Below are 19,540 nucleotides of genomic sequence, written 5' to 3'. Positions count from 1 at the left end.
CGTCTTCAAAGAAAATTGCATTTATATCTGTAACAAATATTTCTGGCAAAAGAGTCCACTAAATTGATTATAGAACAGCCCCTTGAAGTTTTAATGGCTCATCAGGTACAAGGAGTACAGGAGGTCAAGAGACATCAATGATTAACAGGTGGAAGATCATTCAAATCTCAGACCTTATCGTTACTCTTGAAGTAATTCCTCATTTATTTATTTATTTATTTATTTTCTCTTTTTGGGTCATACTTGGCAATGCACAGGGCTTACTCCTGGCTCTGCACTCAGGAATCACTCCTGGCGGTAGCTCAGGGGACCATATGGGATGCTAGGAATCGAACCCGGGTCGGCTGTGTGCAAGGCAAACGTCCTACCCTCTGTGCTATCGCTCCAGCCCCAGTAATTCCTCTTTTAAATCAATTTATTTTTATTGTATTTTTATAGGGCTGGAGTGATAGCACAGCGGGTAGGGTGTTTGTTTTGCATGCGGTCGACATGCTGACCCGAATTCGATTCCTCCGCTCCTCTCAGAGAGCCCGGCAAGCTACTGAGAGTATCTTGATGGCAAGGGGAAGCCTGGCAAGCTACCCGTGAAGTATTCTATATGCCAAATGCAGTGACAAGTCTCACAATGTTACTGGGCCTGCTTGAGCAAATCTATGAACAACGGGAGAACAGTGACAGTGACAGTGCATTTTCATAGTTTACTATACTATTAAAGTCATGTTTTGCAGTTGAAGAGGTGCTTACCGGTTCCTCCATCAGTGTTTCAATATCCCTTCATCACTATTCCTAAACCAACTCTAAACATGTTCAAACTCTAAATTCCAAAGCCTTTTAGGCAATTCCATTTTAAGCAATTCCAAAACTTTTAGGCAATTCCATTTGCCTAAAAGTGACTCAGAGTAACCTCTGAGCCATTTGGGGTAATAGAAAGGGGTTGAATGTAACCAGCCTAATTTAAAGGACCAGTCTTGCAAATCCTGATGCTGGCTGGTATACTGATAAAAGTAATTTTGTTCCACATGGACAAAGAAATGCAGTCATAAGCCTTCATAAAGAAATTAATGCATACGCCTGGCCTTCAACTTTGAAAGGCTAACCTTTCTATATTAACTCAATATTTACCATTCAGAAAGAACTATATCACTGTCATCCCATTGTTCATTGATTTCCTCAAGCAGGCACCAGTAATGTCTCCATTCATCCTATCCCTGAGATTTTAGTAAGTGCTACATTGGAGGGTCTTTCAGGGTCGGGGAATGAGACCCATCTTTCTGTTCAGAAAGAACAAAAACGAAATATACTGATTCAAGGGGAAAGAACAGAAATGAAATATACTGATTCAAAGTATGCACTTCTGAATTCTTAGAAGTACTTTCAGGATTTCATCTTCCAGGAAATTACCATTTTGCTCAAGAATCCTTTTATCTATATCTATGCTTTTACTTGCTTTCTTTCCAAAATACCATCTTGGTCTCCTAAATTACACTTGAGGCTCAATAGACCCTTTTCTTAAACAGCAACAATAAAACTAGGTATATTTCTATACCTCATCCCAACTGGAAGTAGGTGCAGAAGAAAAATTTTTGTCCACCTACAAAAATTATTCGCCTTGAAATAAAAAGGATTGATGATAGTCCTGTGCCCACTATTTAGAAATAATTAACAATGGTTCTATGCCCACTTTTCAGAATGATTAATGATCATCCTGTTACTAGTTTTCATTTGAATAAAGAGACAAAAACTACATAGGCAGAAAGTCACCAAGAGGAACTTTCTCAAAGCTACAGATGGTATGCATTGATACAACTAATCGGTACATCGTGCTATTTGAACAGACCACCTTCTAAAAGGTTGAGGCTTCTTCCTTTTAAAACATACCGCTGCTTCATACTCAAAACACCTGATCCTCTTTCAGGACCTTCCCACAACTTGCTAGTGTGTTCTATATTCATTTTGGTAAATTCTTTTACTGACTTGCATGGCACTGTCCACAAAGGTATGACTTCAGATTTATCAGGGGTGGACTCCTAATTAGATCATTCTAGAACCATTATATTTCCTGATTAATCCTTTATTTACTCTCATTGACTAGTTCTAAAATTAGACTAAAATATTGTTTAAACATTTTACATTTTCCCTCTCAGTTTTCATTTTCTGTTTCTAATGAGGATAAGGGTACACATAGCAGAATCTTAGAGCTGTTTTCCACATACATGAGCATTACAACTTGTGAAATGACTGTATGTATTATCAAACAATTATGTTGGTATAGTGACTGTGGGGACCATAATTATCACTGTTGGAGTGGATATTTATAGAAAGGAAATAAATTAAGGGTTCCCTGTGGTGAGGCTGAAGAGACAATATAGATTTTTAGACAATTTCCCTGCATGTGGCCAACTCTTGTTCAATCCCCAATACTGCATATGTCAGTAAGCCTTGAGCACAGTTACATATGGTTCCAAAAGTAAAAATAAAAACAAATAAATAAATAGAAAGTCCACCTGTTAATGGATTAGAGTCTAGACAATATGAACTCGTGTGCAGCTTAATATGCACACAGATGATAAAAGATCTAAATATTTATAGATAAATGTATACACAGGGGTTAAAAGAAACTTGTTTTTTTTTATCTCTCAATGATGAAAGGTAAAAGTAAAAGTTCTTAAGAAGTAATGAACATACCAAGTGGTCAGCCATATCTATGTTGCTAATCCCATTGTGCAAAAAAAAAGAAAGAAAAAAATGGAAGCAGAAAAACATGGGGAAGAGATTTATTCTAGAACTAGAGTAGAGATATTCAAGATGGACCAGCACTAATTTACAGTGAAAGAAAATTAGAAAGTCAAAAACAAAAACCATAAAAAACAGACAATGGTAGAGGCAGGTAAAAGCTATGATTCAATTGAAAGAACTTCCAGTGTGGTGCAAAATTTACATAAAATTATAAAATTGGGGTTATATAGATAGTACGGGAGTAAGTAACTTGCCTTGACTGTGACCAATCCTGGCTCAATTACCAGAGCCACATATCAGAACCACCCTAAGCTTTGCCAGACGTGATCCCTGAGTATGAGCCAGGAGTGCCCCTTGAGAACCACAGGTGTGGCAAAAACCCAAATTATAAAATCATTAACCACTCCATCATACTAAAATAAATTGATGGCTAGTTAAACCCATAATGGGTGAGAATATGAAATTATCCCATAGAACAGGATTCCACATCAATTCCACACCAGCCTCCCAAAGGACTACAGCATAACTTCCCACCATTTAAGTAGGGGTTGTGCATAGTGACTTCCTTCTAAAATATAAAATATGGAACAGAAACAGGGGAATAGTAATTTTAGAGGAGAAATTTTACAAACATTAACTTACCAGATAATCAAGATCATCACCAATTAACCAGTCATCACCATAAGTCATGTTGATAGTAAGTAGTCTGAATAAAACATATATATAAATATATATACACATTATATAAATGTATATACACATTGTATATACACATATATATCTCAACCTACTATCAACATAACTACATACATGTATACATATAAAATAAAATTAGAAGTAGGAATACCATTTGGTTTTTATACCCCAAGATCACGACTCCATTAAAACTATGATAGAAAAAAATCAGAAAAATTCCACTTGAGGGTCATTCAACAAAATGACTGGCCAGTACATCTGAAAACTGTCAGAGTCATTAAAAACAAGGAACGTCTGAGAAACTGACTGAGTCAATAGAAACATAATGAGGCAGTCTTGTTAGAATAATGTGATAACCTAGAGATGTCCTGAAGAAACAATAGAACTCGGGTCGGCCATGTTGGAGTCAATATTGTGGTTTTGGATGTGAAAAGTGCATCATATTAATATATGGTGAAAGGTCTAAGAGTTCTAGGGGAGCTAGTTTGTGACATATAGAAAATCTCAGAACATCATTGCTTTTTTTTGTAAATTTAAAACTACTTTATTTATTTTATTTTATTTTTATTTTTTTATTAGTGAAACACCACGAGGTACAATTATAGACTTCCATCTGACTGTCACTATCACTGTCCTCCCGTTGTTCAGTGATTTGCTCGAGCGGGCCCAGTAACGTCTCCATTGGAGACTTTGTTGTTACTGTGTTTGGCATATCGAATACATCACGGGTAGCTTGCCAGGCTCTGCCGCGCAGGAGAGACACTCTTGGTAGCTTGCCTGGTTCTCTGAGAGGGGCGGAGGAATCGAACTCGGGTCGGCCATGTTGGCTGCGTGCAAGGCAAACACCCTGCCACTGCGCTATCACTCCAGCCCCAAGACTTATAGACTTACAAACTTTAAAACATAGTTTATTCTTAATTTTTTAGAAAGTTAATACTAAAATATAGAGAGTTCTATTCCTCCACCCCTCTTGGAGAGCATGGCAAGCTACTGAGAGTATCTCGACCACACGGCAAAGCCTGGCAAGCTACCCATGATGTATTCTATGTGCCAAACACAGTAACAAGAAATCTCACAATGGAGATGTTACTGGACCCACTTGAGCAAATCGATGAACAACGGGATGACAGTGACAGTGACAGTGACACACAAAACTATTCCCAAACTATATAAAAATGTTTATAGTTTATAGCAGCTGTATTCATAATTGCAAACCAGACTTCCTTCAAGTGGTGAATTAATAAATAATACCTGGGTATGCACAAACTGAAACTATTCAAACATTCCTCAAGTGTTCTAAGTAGAGGACCTTTAAAGGCCAGGTATGTTAAATAGTAAGAAAAAACCCATCAGTACCTTCAGCTGATTTTTCCAAAGCATAAAGAAAGGTAGGAAATGGTTCTACTGATTCTCACAATCTTTCTCTCCTTCATTAAAATACCACAAGAGATTTTAATTTAATTTAATTTTTTATTAGTGAATCACCATGAGGTACAGTTACAGACTTACTAACTTCTGTGCTTGTGTTTCAGTCATACAGTGATCGAGTACCCATCCCTCCACCAGTGCCCATTCTCCATCATCAATGATCCCAGTATCCCTCCCACCACCACCCTATCCTCCCCCACCCCACTTCTGTGGCAGGGCATTAATTCCCTTTTGTTCTATCTCTCCTTTTGGGTGATATGGTTTACAATAGAGGTACTGAATGGTCATCATGTTCGGTCTATAATCTACTTTCAGCACACATCTCCCACCCCGAGCAGGTCCTCCAAAGACTCATCACTTGGTGTTCCCTTCTCTATCTGAGCTGACTTTCCCCCCAGCATGAGGTCAGCTTCCAAGCCGTGGAGCAAACCACCTGGTACTTATCTCTACTATTCTTCGGTGTTAGTCTCCCAATCTGTTACTTTATATTCCACAGATGAGTGCAATCTTTCTGTCTGTCCCTCTTTTTCTCACTCATTTCACTTAACATGATAATTTCCATGTAGATCCACTTATATGCAAATTTCATGACTTCATCTTCTCTAACAGCTTCATAGTATTTCATTGTGTAGATGTACCAAAGGTTCTTTAACCAGTCATCTTTTCTCCACAGGAGATTTTATGTATGCACACTCACTCCAAGACAATGAGATCCGGGGGCAAAGGAGTGGAGGTTCCCTAGCACCCTAATCTGCTGACCTCTGAATCTAATTCTTCCCAGACTCTGAACTGTGGTTCCAGCTGTGATGCCTAAGCACAGAGCCAGTGGTAATCCTTGAGCACCGCCAGGAGTAGCCCTAAAACTAAAATAAATAAACAAATATGAGCAGTTCTTTATTATAAATATTTACTTGTAGATTCAGCTAAAATTAATTTTTCAAATAATGGCAGCAGAATACTTAATGGGGAGCAGAATACTACAAATGTCAGTTTTGCTTAGATTATTTGCTGTGAGAGTACTTACTTTGCCTGGGTGCCTAAAATAACAGTTAAGCTCTTGCTGATGTCTTCCACTGCCAAAATCAAGTCTAGCAAACTAGAGAAGAGAGGGGGAAAATTATTAGCAAAAAACGTATACAGCCTTTGAGACACTCCCATGAAGAGTACAGACAGGACTGATAAGGTGTTTATAGTTTGGAGGGAGGAGGAACAGAAGAGGAGTTGGATGCGGGAGTGTAGGACACAAAGATTCAGAGGACAATGTGGGAAAAGCACCCTTTGAAACTCACCAAGCCCGCCCATATTCTCTACACATATATGAGAGAGGCCCTACAATCTATATGGCAAGAGTCTTGCAGCAACACAGGAACACAAAGAAAGACGGGACCATTGAAGGCATTTGACTTCGAATGAGTCCCAATGATCACCAGGCACTTTCTTAATGAGAGAAGACTTGCCTTTCGAAATTAATTTAATAGAATATAAAGAAAAGCCTGTATAAAAAATAGCAAGTATCAGTGCATATTCAAGCATGGGGATTTTTAATAAAATAAGAATGCATGTAGTTTCCATATATACAATAGCCACAGTGTGACACATACAAGCATATATGTATATGAACAACCTATGTGTGTGGTACCACTGCACTGTAACACTGTCCTCCCATTGTTCATCGATTTGCTCGAGCGGGCACCAGTAATATCTCCATTGTGAGACTTATTGTTGCTGTTTTTGGCATATCAAATATGTCACTGGTAAGTTGCCAGGATTTGCCATGTGGGCAGAATACTCTCGGTAGCTTGCCAGGCTCTACAAGAGGGGCGGAAGAATCGAACCCGGGTCAGCTGCGTTCATGACTTCATCTCTTCTGACAACTGCATAGTATTCCATTGCGTAGATGTACCAAAGTTTCTTTAACCAGTCCTCTGTTCTAGGGCACTTGGGTTGTTTCCAGATTTTGAGCCAGCCATATTCTTATCCTGCTCTCTGGTGGGCCCTGGGCAGGTATGACAATGTGTGTGTCTTGATGAATTTCCATGTTGTCTGGGTGCTGTGGTCTTGTTCCGAGAATTTTACCTCAGGACAGCATGATGGCCAGAGCAGATAGGTAACTGACCAAACTGAAGAGAGAGATGACTACTTCCAGGTACCCTGGAAGAATAGGGTGGAAAAACATATCCTCACCCCACCCTACCCCAACGCCCCTGTCAGAACCAGAACCCCCAGCTGAAGTTGTTGATCACTGAAGAGCCATCTCACCTCCTTCTTCAGGTTATAGTAGAAATCACCCAGGGGAACAGAGCTTGTGGAGTTGGGAACACCCGAGAGAATAGCCAGTAAGGCTCCCTTTTCTGAGACGCCAAGGGTTCTTGGTATGAACTGAGGCCACTCATACCCCCTCTCTCCCCCAGGCCTGTGGGTCTCATCAGCCACCTCCTGAGCACATGCTTCCTGCCGTGTCATCATGTCTTTCCATAAGAAGTACTTGGCCTGCAAGCTGGAGAAAAAACGTCAGAGCCTCAGTGAGGCCCAGAGCCTAGAGGATGAGCAGTTTTACCGGGCTGACCAGGAGATGCCCACATCTGCCTGTGCCTCCTCCTCTCCCAGGGCATTCGGCTCCTTCAATGTCTCCACTCCAGCATCCCCCTCTATCCTGTATCCAGGCACCCTGGAAGAAGACGTTGCTGCTGGGATACCTTATGATCCCCAGAAACCTTCAAGGGCTTTACTCTCCTCCAGAACCATGGCTGACAGTCCACAGAGCCAACTGGAGGAGAGTGATAGCAGTGAAGAAGAGGGGCCAAGAAGTCACCAGGAGTTAGGGAAAAAGAAGTATTCCCTCATAGAAGAAGCATTGTTTGGGAAAATGGCAGACCTGGTGGGGTTCCTGCTCTTCAAGTACCGCAGTAAGGAACCAACCAGTGAGGCAGAAATTCAGAGTCAAGTGCTCACAAGTTACAAGGACTACTTCCCTATTATCTTCAGCCAGGCCTCTGAGTGCCTGCAGCTGATCTTCGGCATTGAGGTGCAGGAGGCTGACCCCCAAGGTCACTCTTATGTCCTGGTCACCAACTTGGACTTCATCTCTGATGCCATGGGGAATCCTGAGCAGGACATGCCCAAGACCGGTCTGCTGATGATGGTTCTGGCTATCATCCTCCTGGAGGGTGATTGTTCCTCTGAGGAAAATGTCTGGGAATCCCTTACCTTATTGGGGGTACAACCTGGGAAGGAGCATTTCATCTATGGTGAGCCCAGGGAGCTCCTCACCAAGGTGTGGGTTCAGGAGCAGTACCTGGAGTACCGCCAGGTGCCTGGCAGCCACCCTGTCCGCTACATGTTCCTGTGGGGCCCCAGGGCCCATGCTCAAACCAGCAAGAGTAAAATCTTGGAGCTTTGGGTCAAGCTCACTAGCATGGATCCCCGATGCTTCCTTGCTCTGTGGGACATGAACGAGGAGACGACCTAGCCAGGATTTCAGGAGGTGTAGAGAGCAGGCAAGGTCCTAAGTGGTGGAGGGCTGGTGAGCTGCACACACAAAGGAGAGTGAGCATGTTATGTTCATATTCTCTGTGAGGGTTGAGAAATTCATTTTGGTTTCCTTTACATGTTTGCCAAATGTTGTTCCTTTAAATGGAAAATTGAATTGCCTTTAGCTTTTGAGTCTGTATATGTCATTGACTGCATATGTATTTGCTCTTACCCAGTTCATAAGAAGGGTTTTGATATTCTCTTAAACACATAGGGAAATATCTACCTTAGCTGTGACCCAGAAATAGATATGACATTGGAATGGAAATTGTCTTGGAAATGTGAGATATATAGCAAGAAAATGGAAAGGGTCAGATATAAGGTAATAAAAATTTTTTAAAAACTACATCTTCATGTCTTCTTTCTTTTGTTAAGTCCACATTTACATGACTAAACAGCTATTAAAAAGACAATAAGAGTAATTTGGTCTCCATGAAGGAACTCCCTGCTCACTGAGCATCTTTACTTCAAAAGACCCTGAATTGTGAGAGTGGAACAAAAGAATGAACAGCAGGCACCCACCCCACAGAGCAATAGCTTGGGTACTGCTCATTGAAGGAGTGAAAGCCCGACCCCAGGCATTGCTGCTCCCTTCCTCCCAGCCTGTTCCCCCCTCCTCCTCACACTACTTATGCCTTCACAGGACTCCAGAGTCACAGGGGCCCAAGCCACGGAGTCAGAGCAGGAAGGAGGAAGGCCGGCTGCCAGCAGGAGCACACATCGTGTGGGCTCTATGGTGGTTGAACGCTGACAGCCCCACTCAGCCACAGAAACACATTCCCTATCTCCTTCTTTGTCCCCCTGTGTGGCTCCCGAACCCGGTTGGCTGAGCAGGTCATTGTGCTCTGAAGGCTGCATGGAATCTCCTGAACTTGCCCTGACATGTTGTGTGCCTTCCTTGCAGAAATCCTTACCCTAAAGCCCTCTCAGTCACAAAGCTACATGTCCCTGCGAGGTTAGTTGCCTGGTCAGTATTCCCTGAGAGTCTTTGACATGCTGCTTCCCAAATGTGCTATGAGTGAGTGTGGTGCCAACAGCAGGTCAACCTGTACCTGTGGGGCGAGTGCATCGCAGCCTGATAGTGCCTTCAGACTTCCCGATACCCCAAAATTGCTGCTGTGCCTCTGTCCAGACTCTAATGTCTTGGGACCAAGTTTCCAGATAAATTAAATGACTAAAATTTAGGTATGTGGAGCCACACGCACAGCTCCGGCTTGCTATACAAGTTCATTTATCTGCCTAGCTTCACAGACCCATAAATAAGTGTTGAAATAAATCAAAATCCACAGTTATTCTTGGCACCTGATAAAAGTGAAAAGACAGGGTAAAATGGAGGGGACTAGATCAGCCTGTACTCACCCAAGCAGAGTCTCTGGCAATCATTTGTTCCCACAATCCAAAATACCCCTGGCTGGACTGAACCATCTTGGGAAAGACCTCATCAAGATATTAACCTGTTGAAAATTCAGATATTTGGGTTTTATGACTGAAATCTCCAGGCTTTCTGGGGATCGGGATGGGCTACCCCTCCCCACCTCTCTGACTTCTGAAAGCCTCAGCAGTTGTGTCCACACCCCAAAGCTGCCACCCAGTTCAAAAAGCTACTCCACCATTACCTTCCTGATAAAAATACTGCACACCCTGAACAAACATGATTACCTCTTAGTACCTGTATTGCAAACCATAATGCACAAAAGGAAAAAGAGAAAGGAGAAAAGTGCCTGCCATAGAGGCAGGTTTGGGGGGGGGGTATTGGAGAATGGTGGGAGGGAAACGGGGGATATTAGTGGTGGAAAATATGCACTGGTGGAAGGGTAGCTGTTGGGTCATTGTATGACTGAACCCCAATCATGAACAACTTTGTAATAATCTACTTCACAGATATTCATATCTTTTGAAAGTGCTATGAGCAGTTTGCTCTATAATTGATGGGGTCCTGAAGTGTAATCCTGAAATCGCACCCAACAGATTGCAGGAGGACTTTATTTATTTATTTATTTATTTATTTATTGAATCACCGTGGGAAAGGTTACAAAGCTTTCAGGTTTAGGTCTCAGTCATGCAAATATCAAACACATTTCCCTTTACCAATACTTATTTTTTACCATGAAGAACCCCAATAAAACCCCACCCCCCACCCCTCCCAGTCCCTGTGGGGCAGATGAATTCTAGTTAACACTCTATCTGCTTTGATTAGATTCATTGTTTCAATAAAAGATTCACCACTATTATTTAGAGTTTACCCACCCCCCCAAATCAGACATGCTGAAAAAGCATTGTGAAGTGATTTGCTTTCTACAGCTGGGTTCAAGAATTAAATGTTGGTTTTGGATTTCTGCTATTTTACTTATTGACCCTGGAAGTATTTCTACTGAAAGTCAGATAGTTAAGAAATTGGTTTCTGTGCTCTGGAGTCGTGGCCGTGCTGGAGAGCCGCTAGTGGGGGCAACTGGTGGCCTCGGTAGGGCATGAAGGGCGGACCGAAACACCCCCCTTCCCATGAGGTTTTAGTCGCCCCCACTCCCCCGGCTCATACCTGCTGTCCACAAGGCTCCCATGCGGCCGCCATCTTTCTTTCCAGAGAGGAGAAGGCGACTGGGGCAACACCCTTTCCCCTCCGGACAGACCTGATGGCCTGGATTAACGCATAGTCCGTTCACTTTTCTGCTCCAAGCTTCCGGGTTCTGCATTAAGTCCTTGTGCTTCTGGGGCCGTGGCCGTGCTGGAGAGCCGCTTGAGGGGGGCAACTGGTGACCTCGGTAGGGCGTGAAGGACGGACCGGAACGCCCCCCTTCCCCTGAGGTTTTAGTCGCCCCCACACCCCCGGCTCATACCTGCTGTCCACAAGGCTCCCATGTGGCCGCCATCTTTCTTTACAGAGGGAGTAGGGCGGAAGGGACCAACACCCTTTCCCCTCCGGGCAGACATGATGGCCTGGATTAACGCATAGTCCTTTCACTTTTCTGCTCCAAGCTGCTGGGTTTGCAGGAGGACTTTAACTGGGTCGTTTTCTGAACACAGAAAAGAGTTGATATGAGCTGTTGGGGAGTTGAGAGACAAAAATTCTCTGTATCAGTGGAAGACCAGAACCAAACATTCATTGCAGCGCAATTCCTTCAAACCCCATTAAAGTTGGGGTCCTCGGGACAGCATAGGTCATATTTCCGAGGAGGAATTGAACAATCCCCTCCCTCCCTACCTGCTGTGGGGTGTGTACCTGGCTGGAGGTGAGCCTGGTGGTAGAAGAACTGACACTCCCGCAGCACAGGAAGGGAAGCAGAGATCCAGGGAGGGAGGCAGAGACATACTGATCAGTACTGTGCGCAGGAATCAGAAGGAAGGTAGGACTCTCCATCTCCTGATATAACAGGTATGTGGTAGAGGGAAGAACTGGAAGGTGCACGGTGCCACAAAATCAAACCTACTCTGCTGAGAGTGACCAACTCATCTGATAGTCATCTGTGACCATGGATTTGAAAGTACCTGTCATACCTGGTAGGCACTGCAATGTTAACAAAAATTAAGGCAAAGGGAACCTTGTCAGACACCCTTCCAGACCTTGAAGAGAATTGTTGTCCTAACAAAGTGTTGTGGCCTCTAACTGAGCACCAACTTGTTGGACACATGACAGCCCAATGTCCAGTCTCCTTGCCCTGGACTTTGCAGCATGCTTGTAGTCAGTAGGGTCACATGCTCTTGTCAGTGAGGCATGAGCAAAAGATCACATGGTTATTAGAGAGCCAATGTGACTGACCTTTGCTCCTATCTTGGGTCACAGCAAACATGGACCCGGGTGGAGATGGAGCGTTCACAGATGGGAACATCCTGCCCCACTAGAAAGGCAGACCCTACCGAGCGGCATCAGAAAAAATGTGCGCCAACATACTTTGTTCTCTGAACCTTGAAATGTCAGGGTTTGTTTACTGCATTAAATAGCAGCCACTTTGACTGATGCAGGTACTATTCCTCTCATTAGGTTTATAGAAATAATTATGAATTATAGTTTACTATGTGACATATACATATATTACACATATACTTATATTTTCTGCAATAAATTTAAATACTAGATTCTTGAAACCTCTCCCATCATGAAGTTCCTCCCATATCTATCTCCCTTTCAGTGGTCACCATAAGCAACAAACAAGTTTCTATTCTTTGCAGGGTGATTCTAGGATTTTTCCCACACAGAGGTTGTATGAAATGTTTTTATTGTACAGTGTGACCTGTCACAAGACTTGGTCTCTTAATAAGATGAATGTGAGATCTTCCCATTATAGCATCTAAAGATCTACACACTTCTGCAGAAAAAAAAACAAACAAAAAAACAAAAAACAACAACAAAAAAATCCTCTTACAGAATGCACAGAGCCGATGTATGTCTCAGTGGTCGATACCTGCTTACAGGCATGAGGCCTCAACTTTGATTTTGGTTCCATCCTACATGCAAATCCCATTTCAGCATCACAACACAAATGTGTATCCAGCACACTGCCACCAACTGTGTGCAAGCAGTGCAACTCAGCTGTATGAATTCTGTGAGCACTATAATTGTGCAGCCTCCTTAAGACCACTGAAAGCAAATGTGAAACAACCACAACTGGAAGTGTGCGAGCACCAGAATCAAGGGTGGTGACTACTGAACAATGAAACAACAAAGGGGAAAGGAAAAACAAATGACAATGTACAAAGAATTGCAGTAGTCATTTACTCAAAGAAGGTCTACACATAGCCAATGAACCCCCTGAAAGGGGATTGTTTGCTATGGAAATGCAAGTCCAGACTATATTGGGATTTCACCCATAATCACCTGTATCACTCATATGGTACATATTCTCAAAGAAAAGCAGAATCTGGGAGACAGTACATGGGCTAAAGTACATGCATGCAACTCCACTATGATCCTTGGCACTGCATGCTACCTGGGTCCCACTGAGTGTTGCCCTGGAGGCTCCCAAGACAGAGAAGGTGATCTCCAGTACTGCATCCCTGGGCCCTAGCATTCATTTTCCCAGACTGGTTGATAAACAATCACTGGGAATGACTTTCAACACCACTGATCCCCCCCCCTTTGGAAACCCACTTCCAACAAAACCACAAAATATCATGTTGCTGAGGATGGGAGAAATAAGAACTCATGGACCTGTAGTGGGAATGTAAATAATAAACCTGCTGGGGAAATCATCATGGCAGTTCCTTAGCATATGAAAAACAGAATTACCACATTATCCAGCAATCCCATTTCTGAGCAGATATCAAAAAAATAAAAACTGGTTCAAAGGATTTTTACTCCCATGATCATAGCATTATCCATATAAGTCCAGACATGAAAGCAATCTCAAAATCTACCAACAAATAAAATGTAGTTCCAACCTAGAAGGTCCTGGTATTTCATTTGCAAAGGAAGCATTCTAACATAAGCCTCATCATAGTTGAAGCTTGAAGATATTATTCCAAGTGAAACAAGCCTGTTACAAAAAAGACAAATGTTCCATGTTTCCATTTGCATGAGATGTTCAGAAGTAGTCAAACTCACAGAGACAAATGTAGACTGCTTAGAGACAGGGAGGGGTAGGAGAAGTGTAGGATAACACTGGTTTGTCCTTTCTCCCTTGCCACAGGGAGCTTAGGTTTATCGGGTTACACCCATCACAGTGCTCCCGACTCACTCCCATTCCTCTGTGTTTATCTGTAAACTCTTCTCTGTGCTCTCCCCCCCAACCAGTTAATCACCTTTTCCCCTAATCATATTCTGTTTACTTGTAAGATCAGATCCTTCTAAGGACACTGAACTTGTAAGTTATGTCTTTTATGTAGTTTAGCTTAAAGCAATGTCCTTTCTGTATGGACACAGGAAGACAGTTAATATTATGCATTTGTAACTTGGGAGTTGATTGACTACAAATAATATTTACTCCTAGGCATCTGCTTTCCTGACTCAGTTGCCCTTACTTCCTAACACCCTAAAAGCAGGGTCTGTGTGTGTGTATACACACACACACACACACACACACACACACGTATGATAGCATAGTGGGCAGGGCGGTATATCTATCTATCTATCTATATATATATATATATATATATATATATTAGCATAGTGAGCAGGGCGTTTGCCTCGCATGTGGCCGCCCAGCCTACCCGGGTTCAATTCCTCTGCCCTTCTCAGAGAGCCCGGCAAGTTACCGAGAGTATCTCACTCACACGGCAAAGCTTGGCAAACTACCCATGATGTATTCGATATTCTAAACACAGTAACAACAAGTGACACAATGGAGATGTTACTGGGCCCACTAGAGCAAATTGATGAACAAATAAATATATATATATATACATATATATATATATATATATAGTGGAAGATATAGTGAGATGTCCTCGGGAAGAACCAAACCTTAAGTTTATATCTCTTACTGTGCTCATATAGAATGACATTGCTAGAATATTAGAAATAGATTTACTACAACTGAGTAAGTGGATTACTAGTTGAGGAAGGAAGAAAGTGACACACCCTGAATGGGATCCTGCCCTTGAGCGGATCTCCTAATAATTTGGAGTAATCTCCTTAGATGAGATTTTATCCTTGAGTTAATCTCCTGGAGGAGTGGTCTTACCATTCTTTCTTGATTTGTTAATGATCAACCCACCTTTGTATCACCATCCTATGTGATTGCTATCTAATCTGAGACTGTAAGAGAGGAGGAGCAGAGTCATATCCAGAGGCCAGAAGGAGAATGAGGGGGAAACAAGGAGGACGAAGGGGGTTGGAGAGAGAGAAGCAGAAGGGGAGATTGGAATAAAGTACAATTGATACTGACCAGCCTGGCCCTCATTCCTTCCTTCACCTACCTATCGCCGTCGGCCTCACCGGGGTCAAGGAAGCGGCTCGAGACCACCAAACGCAAGCAACAAGAGAGATAGAGTGCTGCTGGCCTTTGGAGAACACACAGAGAAGGAGAATGAAAGATTAGTATTTAATGGGAATATGGTTTCAATTTTGTATGAAGAGAATTATGGAGAAAGATGGGAGTGACAACTACACAGTGGTAAGAAATTTACTTAATACCACAGAACTGAACATTACAAGCAGCAAGGGCGGTGACATTTTTGTTTAGTGAATTTCACCTCAATTAAACCTGTAAGTTTATTTTTTTTGTTTTCTGGGCCACATCTGGTAGTGCTCACTTCTAGCTATGTGCTGAGGAATCACTCACCCCTGGTGGGATTCAGGGTGTCAAATACAATGCCAAGAACCAAACCTGCATCTGCCGTATACAAAGGAAGTGCTCTGCACTCCGTACTATCACTCCAGCTCCTTATATTTTATTAAAATAGTCTCTGGAATGTATGACTATCTTTGACAGGCTCATCAGTGACCTGGAAACAGCCACAGAGAAAATGAGTGAGCTTGAAGAAATGCAAACAGAAAACTCCAAAAGGAAATGCAGAGACAACAGAGTGAAAAACTATGGCAGAAAGTATTCAGGAACTGTGGGACAAGAGATGTAATGTGGGCTGGAAAGATGGCAAGGGGGAAAGGGGCTTATTCTGTATGCAGTTAATTCTGGGTTGAAACCCCAGCACCACATATGGTACCCTGAGCATCGATATAAGTGTTCATTAAAAACATCAAGAGTAAGCCTGAAGCACTTCGGTGTGGGTATCACTCACCCACTGCCCTGGCCCCCAAAATAAAAGTTTAATGTGTAAGTGGGCCACAGAGAAAAAAATAGAGAAAGAAACAGAAGAACTATTTAAAATGCTACTGAAAGGGCTTAGAATTTTCCAAAACGTCTCGTAGACCTGGTACTCAGGCTCAGGGAGCTCAGCAAGGACAAAGTTAGATTAATTATCAAATAAAGCAACAAAATTTATATCTAGGGATGTCATGTTCAAGCTACAGAAAATCAAAGTGAAAGAATAGTTCTTGGCAGAAGCAGGGGGGAAGAAAACTAAAGAATGCCCTTTTTTACTGCTTCTGCAACTTGGGCATCAGTCAGACTCGCTGAGGGCACTGGGGGTCAGTGAAGACCCTCATCTAGCTAGATGACAACACGGGGGGGCTCCTGGAGTTAGGAAAACAGGGAAGGAGTCAGGGATAAACAGTTTGGAGCATCCCATGAGGAGGTGGGACCTTTCCATGGTACCACTGCCTCCCATGAGTTGCTGTCAAGAACACAGATATCCTAAGAGTAAGCAAAGAAGAGAGGCCAGCAACATAAGGGCTAGAGAATACACATCACAAAAACCACAGGCAAACCCTTTTATCTATGGTGACGAAGACTCTTACTTAGGCATGGTCTTTCTCTGCACCCACCCCACACTCTCATCTATGCCAGTCTTCATGCTGCTTTGCCAGGGAGCCCAGCTAATCAAGGACAAAATGCCTTGGAACTTCTGGAAAACAGCCCTTTGAAACACAAAGTCATTTGATGAAACTGCTGTGAATCTAAATGACAGGATACAGAGTGGAGGGGGTGGGTTTGGAGAAAGGCAAGGGGGGCTCAAGGGGGTTAGGTCAGTGACATGCTCTGTTTCAGTACAAGACAATTATACTGAACCCCCAAACCATCATTAAAAGGGGCAGTATCAAAGGAGATCACACTTAGAAGCAGGAAGCCTCAAGTCTGGAAAAGCAGAACCCAACCCACCCTCAGGAGCAAAAGATATCTGCCTCAAAAGAAGACACGAGAGAGACTGAGCCCCTGGGTCTGGGGATGTGACTGGAAAAGGCAAACAGATGCTGTCACAGTGAGAACATCCTGGGCACAGACAAGTTCAGGAGAATGCACAGAAACTGTAGGCACTACCCTTGTGAGCAGAGAGGGAGGAGACACGGGGGAGCAGAGTACCAGAGGAGAATTCACAGCACAGAGGAGGATGTCATGTCCTTTGGGGCATACCCCTACCGAGCCGAGCACAATCCTGCTCTGGGGACAACCTGAGAAGGAGCAAGAAAGCAGGACTCTGTATAGGCCCATCAGAGCAGAGCCGAGCAAGCAGCAGGAGCGGTTTGGAGAGACCAGGGCAGGAGGGGAGGGGGCGACCAAGAGAAGAGCCACTGAGGCTAATTAGGCCAAGCTAACTGCCAGGGGCTGCCGTCTTCCTGCTGGTGTTGTCACCCAGAGATGCATCAGATGCAGGCAGTCCTGGTGGTACCTGAGCTAGGAGCAAGCAGAGAAAAGAGGCTAGCAACAGAGCCCCCCACCCTGGGCTCTCCCATCTGCAGACATGGGAATGGAGGTAGGATTGTGGTTTCTCAACCCATCCAGTATCTGGCCCCAGAAAACAATGCATGTGTCAACTGGTAAAATAACCTCTGGAAACTCAAACCTCAGTTTTAAATGCTTGCTGCAAAGAAAAGAAGCTAGAGCCCCTCCCCCACCCCCACCCCCCACATGCACTTGGCCAGGGCTCCCTCTCCAGGCTGACAGTGAGCCCCTTTATGACATCATGTATAACAAATAAAGGGGCAGATGATTTCAGCCATTGGCTAAGGCATCCTGGTTCAGGCTACTGGCATTTTGGGCTAGACACTACAGTGAGTAGTTCATGAGTATAAAATGTTTCTGATCTAGGTTAGACCAATGGAGAATCAGGATAATGATAATACATACCAAGATGAGCTAGACTCATCCTGTGTTGAAGACACAGAAACAGCCAGTGAGGTAAGTTCATCCCAAGATCGAAATGAAGAACCAGAGATCTGGGATGTGGAAGAGATTCCAGTTGTGAGTACAAGATGCTTTGAAGATGACCAGCGAATACCAGGGGATATTTTGGGGATGTCTGGTGATCAAGTTTTGAGACAAGCTGCAGTCTCTGACAACCAGCTGAGACCACCACAGAACATCGTCAACCTTGGGGGAAATATCCTTGAACTCCCTTTTCCAGTAAAACTCTGGATGATCGTGGAAGATGACACCATCCAGTCTGTGAGCTGGAGTAATAATGGAGATAGCATCATCATTGAGGAAGAGCTATTTCAGGGAGAAGTTCTTCAACGAACAGACGCTGACAGAATATTTGAAACAGACAGCTTAAAAACCTTCATCCGGCTACTTCACCTACATGGATTCAACAAAATAGGCTTGAGTTCTTCATGTGACATTCCAGGAAAGAAAAGAGTTAAGGTAAAGTAGAAAGTCCCTCCCTTACCCCTGTTCCCTGTTCCTGAAATCGTCCTGTTGGCCACAGATGAATAACAGTGTGTAAGGGTTTAGTTTCTGGGATAATTTTTTCACATGACATATTCCCATAAGATGCAGGTGCAAGCCCTGATAGTGTAGCTGTTCCCCTGCACTACAACCCCCTTAGGGAATAATATGCAGGTAGTGGAAAGCACTGTAGGCCTATTGATTCTGAACAGATGCAAGCACACCTTAACCTAAGCCTCTACCTTTAGTGAGTCCATGCTCTAGGGAATCATGAAACTTACCAGATCTTATCCTTGCTGAAAGTCAGGCGGAACTTTAGGACTTGGAGGTGGGAAGGAATGGACATTTACTCCCAGTCTGACTACCGTGGTTTTGATCCAGGTCTACTGCAATCCTAACTTCCTGAAAGATCAGCCTCATCTCATTGATAACATCCAAAGAAAAAGCAAACGAAGAGCAACTCCTTTCCCAGACAGCACAATGGCAGCTCTACAGGGAAAGATGATGGTATCTTTAGGACATCTTCCTCAAGTCCATACCAGTAAGTCTACCCAAGAAGTTGATCCAGATGTAGAGATGAAAGTTACTACTCAAGGCCCTGACAATGCTCAATCTTCAATGTCAATGAGCAATATATATCAATCTCTTGTGGAAACCTACAATATTAGTGAGAGATGTGGACAAAGAGAGGAGAGCATGCCCAGAAATAGCATCTTTGAGTCTGCAACTAATGAGAAAGTGCAGGACCTAGAAATATCCAGTAGTCTCCCCATGTCTTCTACTGGTAATTCTATGATGGCTCTGTGCAACAACTCGGCAAATGAGAATAGTGATGATGAGGATGAGCCAGAGGAGGGCCCCTCAGATTACTATTGTGAACTGTGAGCAGTTCAATGAATACCTAGAACCCCAAGACTGAGCCATCACTAACGAACCAACACAAATTGCTTGTTTGTACCTCTGAATGTTCTTTCAGTCTGAAAGAGAGAGAC

At 43.3% G+C, this 19,540-nt stretch overlaps 2 protein-coding genes across 2 annotated transcripts; both read left to right on the top strand.

The window, feature by feature from the left end:
- Positions 1-7,324: 7,324 nt before the first annotated feature.
- On the top strand, positions 7,325-8,329 carry LOC130038372 (melanoma-associated antigen 10-like). Its single transcript, XM_056130254.1, has one exon. It carries the CDS (start codon positions 7,325-7,327, stop codon positions 8,327-8,329), a length of 1,005 nt encoding a protein of 334 aa, XP_055986229.1.
- Positions 8,330-17,978: 9,649 nt separating this feature from the next.
- On the top strand, positions 17,979-19,433 carry LOC130038371 (heat shock transcription factor, X-linked member 3-like). Its single transcript, XM_056130253.1, has 2 exons — positions 17,979-18,524; positions 18,930-19,433. The coding sequence occupies exons 1-2, from the start codon at positions 17,979-17,981 to the stop codon at positions 19,431-19,433; spliced, it is 1,050 nt and encodes a 349-aa protein (XP_055986228.1).
- The last annotated feature ends 107 nt before the right edge of the window (positions 19,434-19,540 follow it).

The sequence above is a fragment of the Sorex fumeus genome, unplaced genomic scaffold, assembly GCF_029834395.1.
Source record: "Sorex fumeus unplaced genomic scaffold, SorFum_2.1 ptg000075l, whole genome shotgun sequence".
Classification (NCBI taxonomy): domain Eukaryota; kingdom Metazoa; phylum Chordata; class Mammalia; order Eulipotyphla; family Soricidae; genus Sorex; species Sorex fumeus.
The sequence above is the reverse complement of the archived record's forward strand: the minus strand, read 5'-3'. Positions and strand labels throughout refer to the sequence as shown.

What these genes read in the sequence shown, in the direction of transcription:
- LOC130038371 (XM_056130253.1), top strand. Translation starts at nt 17,979, where the DNA reads ATGGAGAATCAGGATAATGATAATACATACCAAGATGAGCTAGACTCA. An exon ending in CAGGAAAGAAAAGAGTTAAG is followed by an intron (nt 18,525 to 18,929) that starts GTAAAGTAGAAA and finishes GTTTTGATCCAG; the next exon opens with GTCTACTGCAATCCTAACTT.
- LOC130038372 (XM_056130254.1), top strand. Translation starts at nt 7,325, where the DNA reads ATGTCTTTCCATAAGAAGTACTTGGCCTGCAAGCTGGAGAAAAAACGT.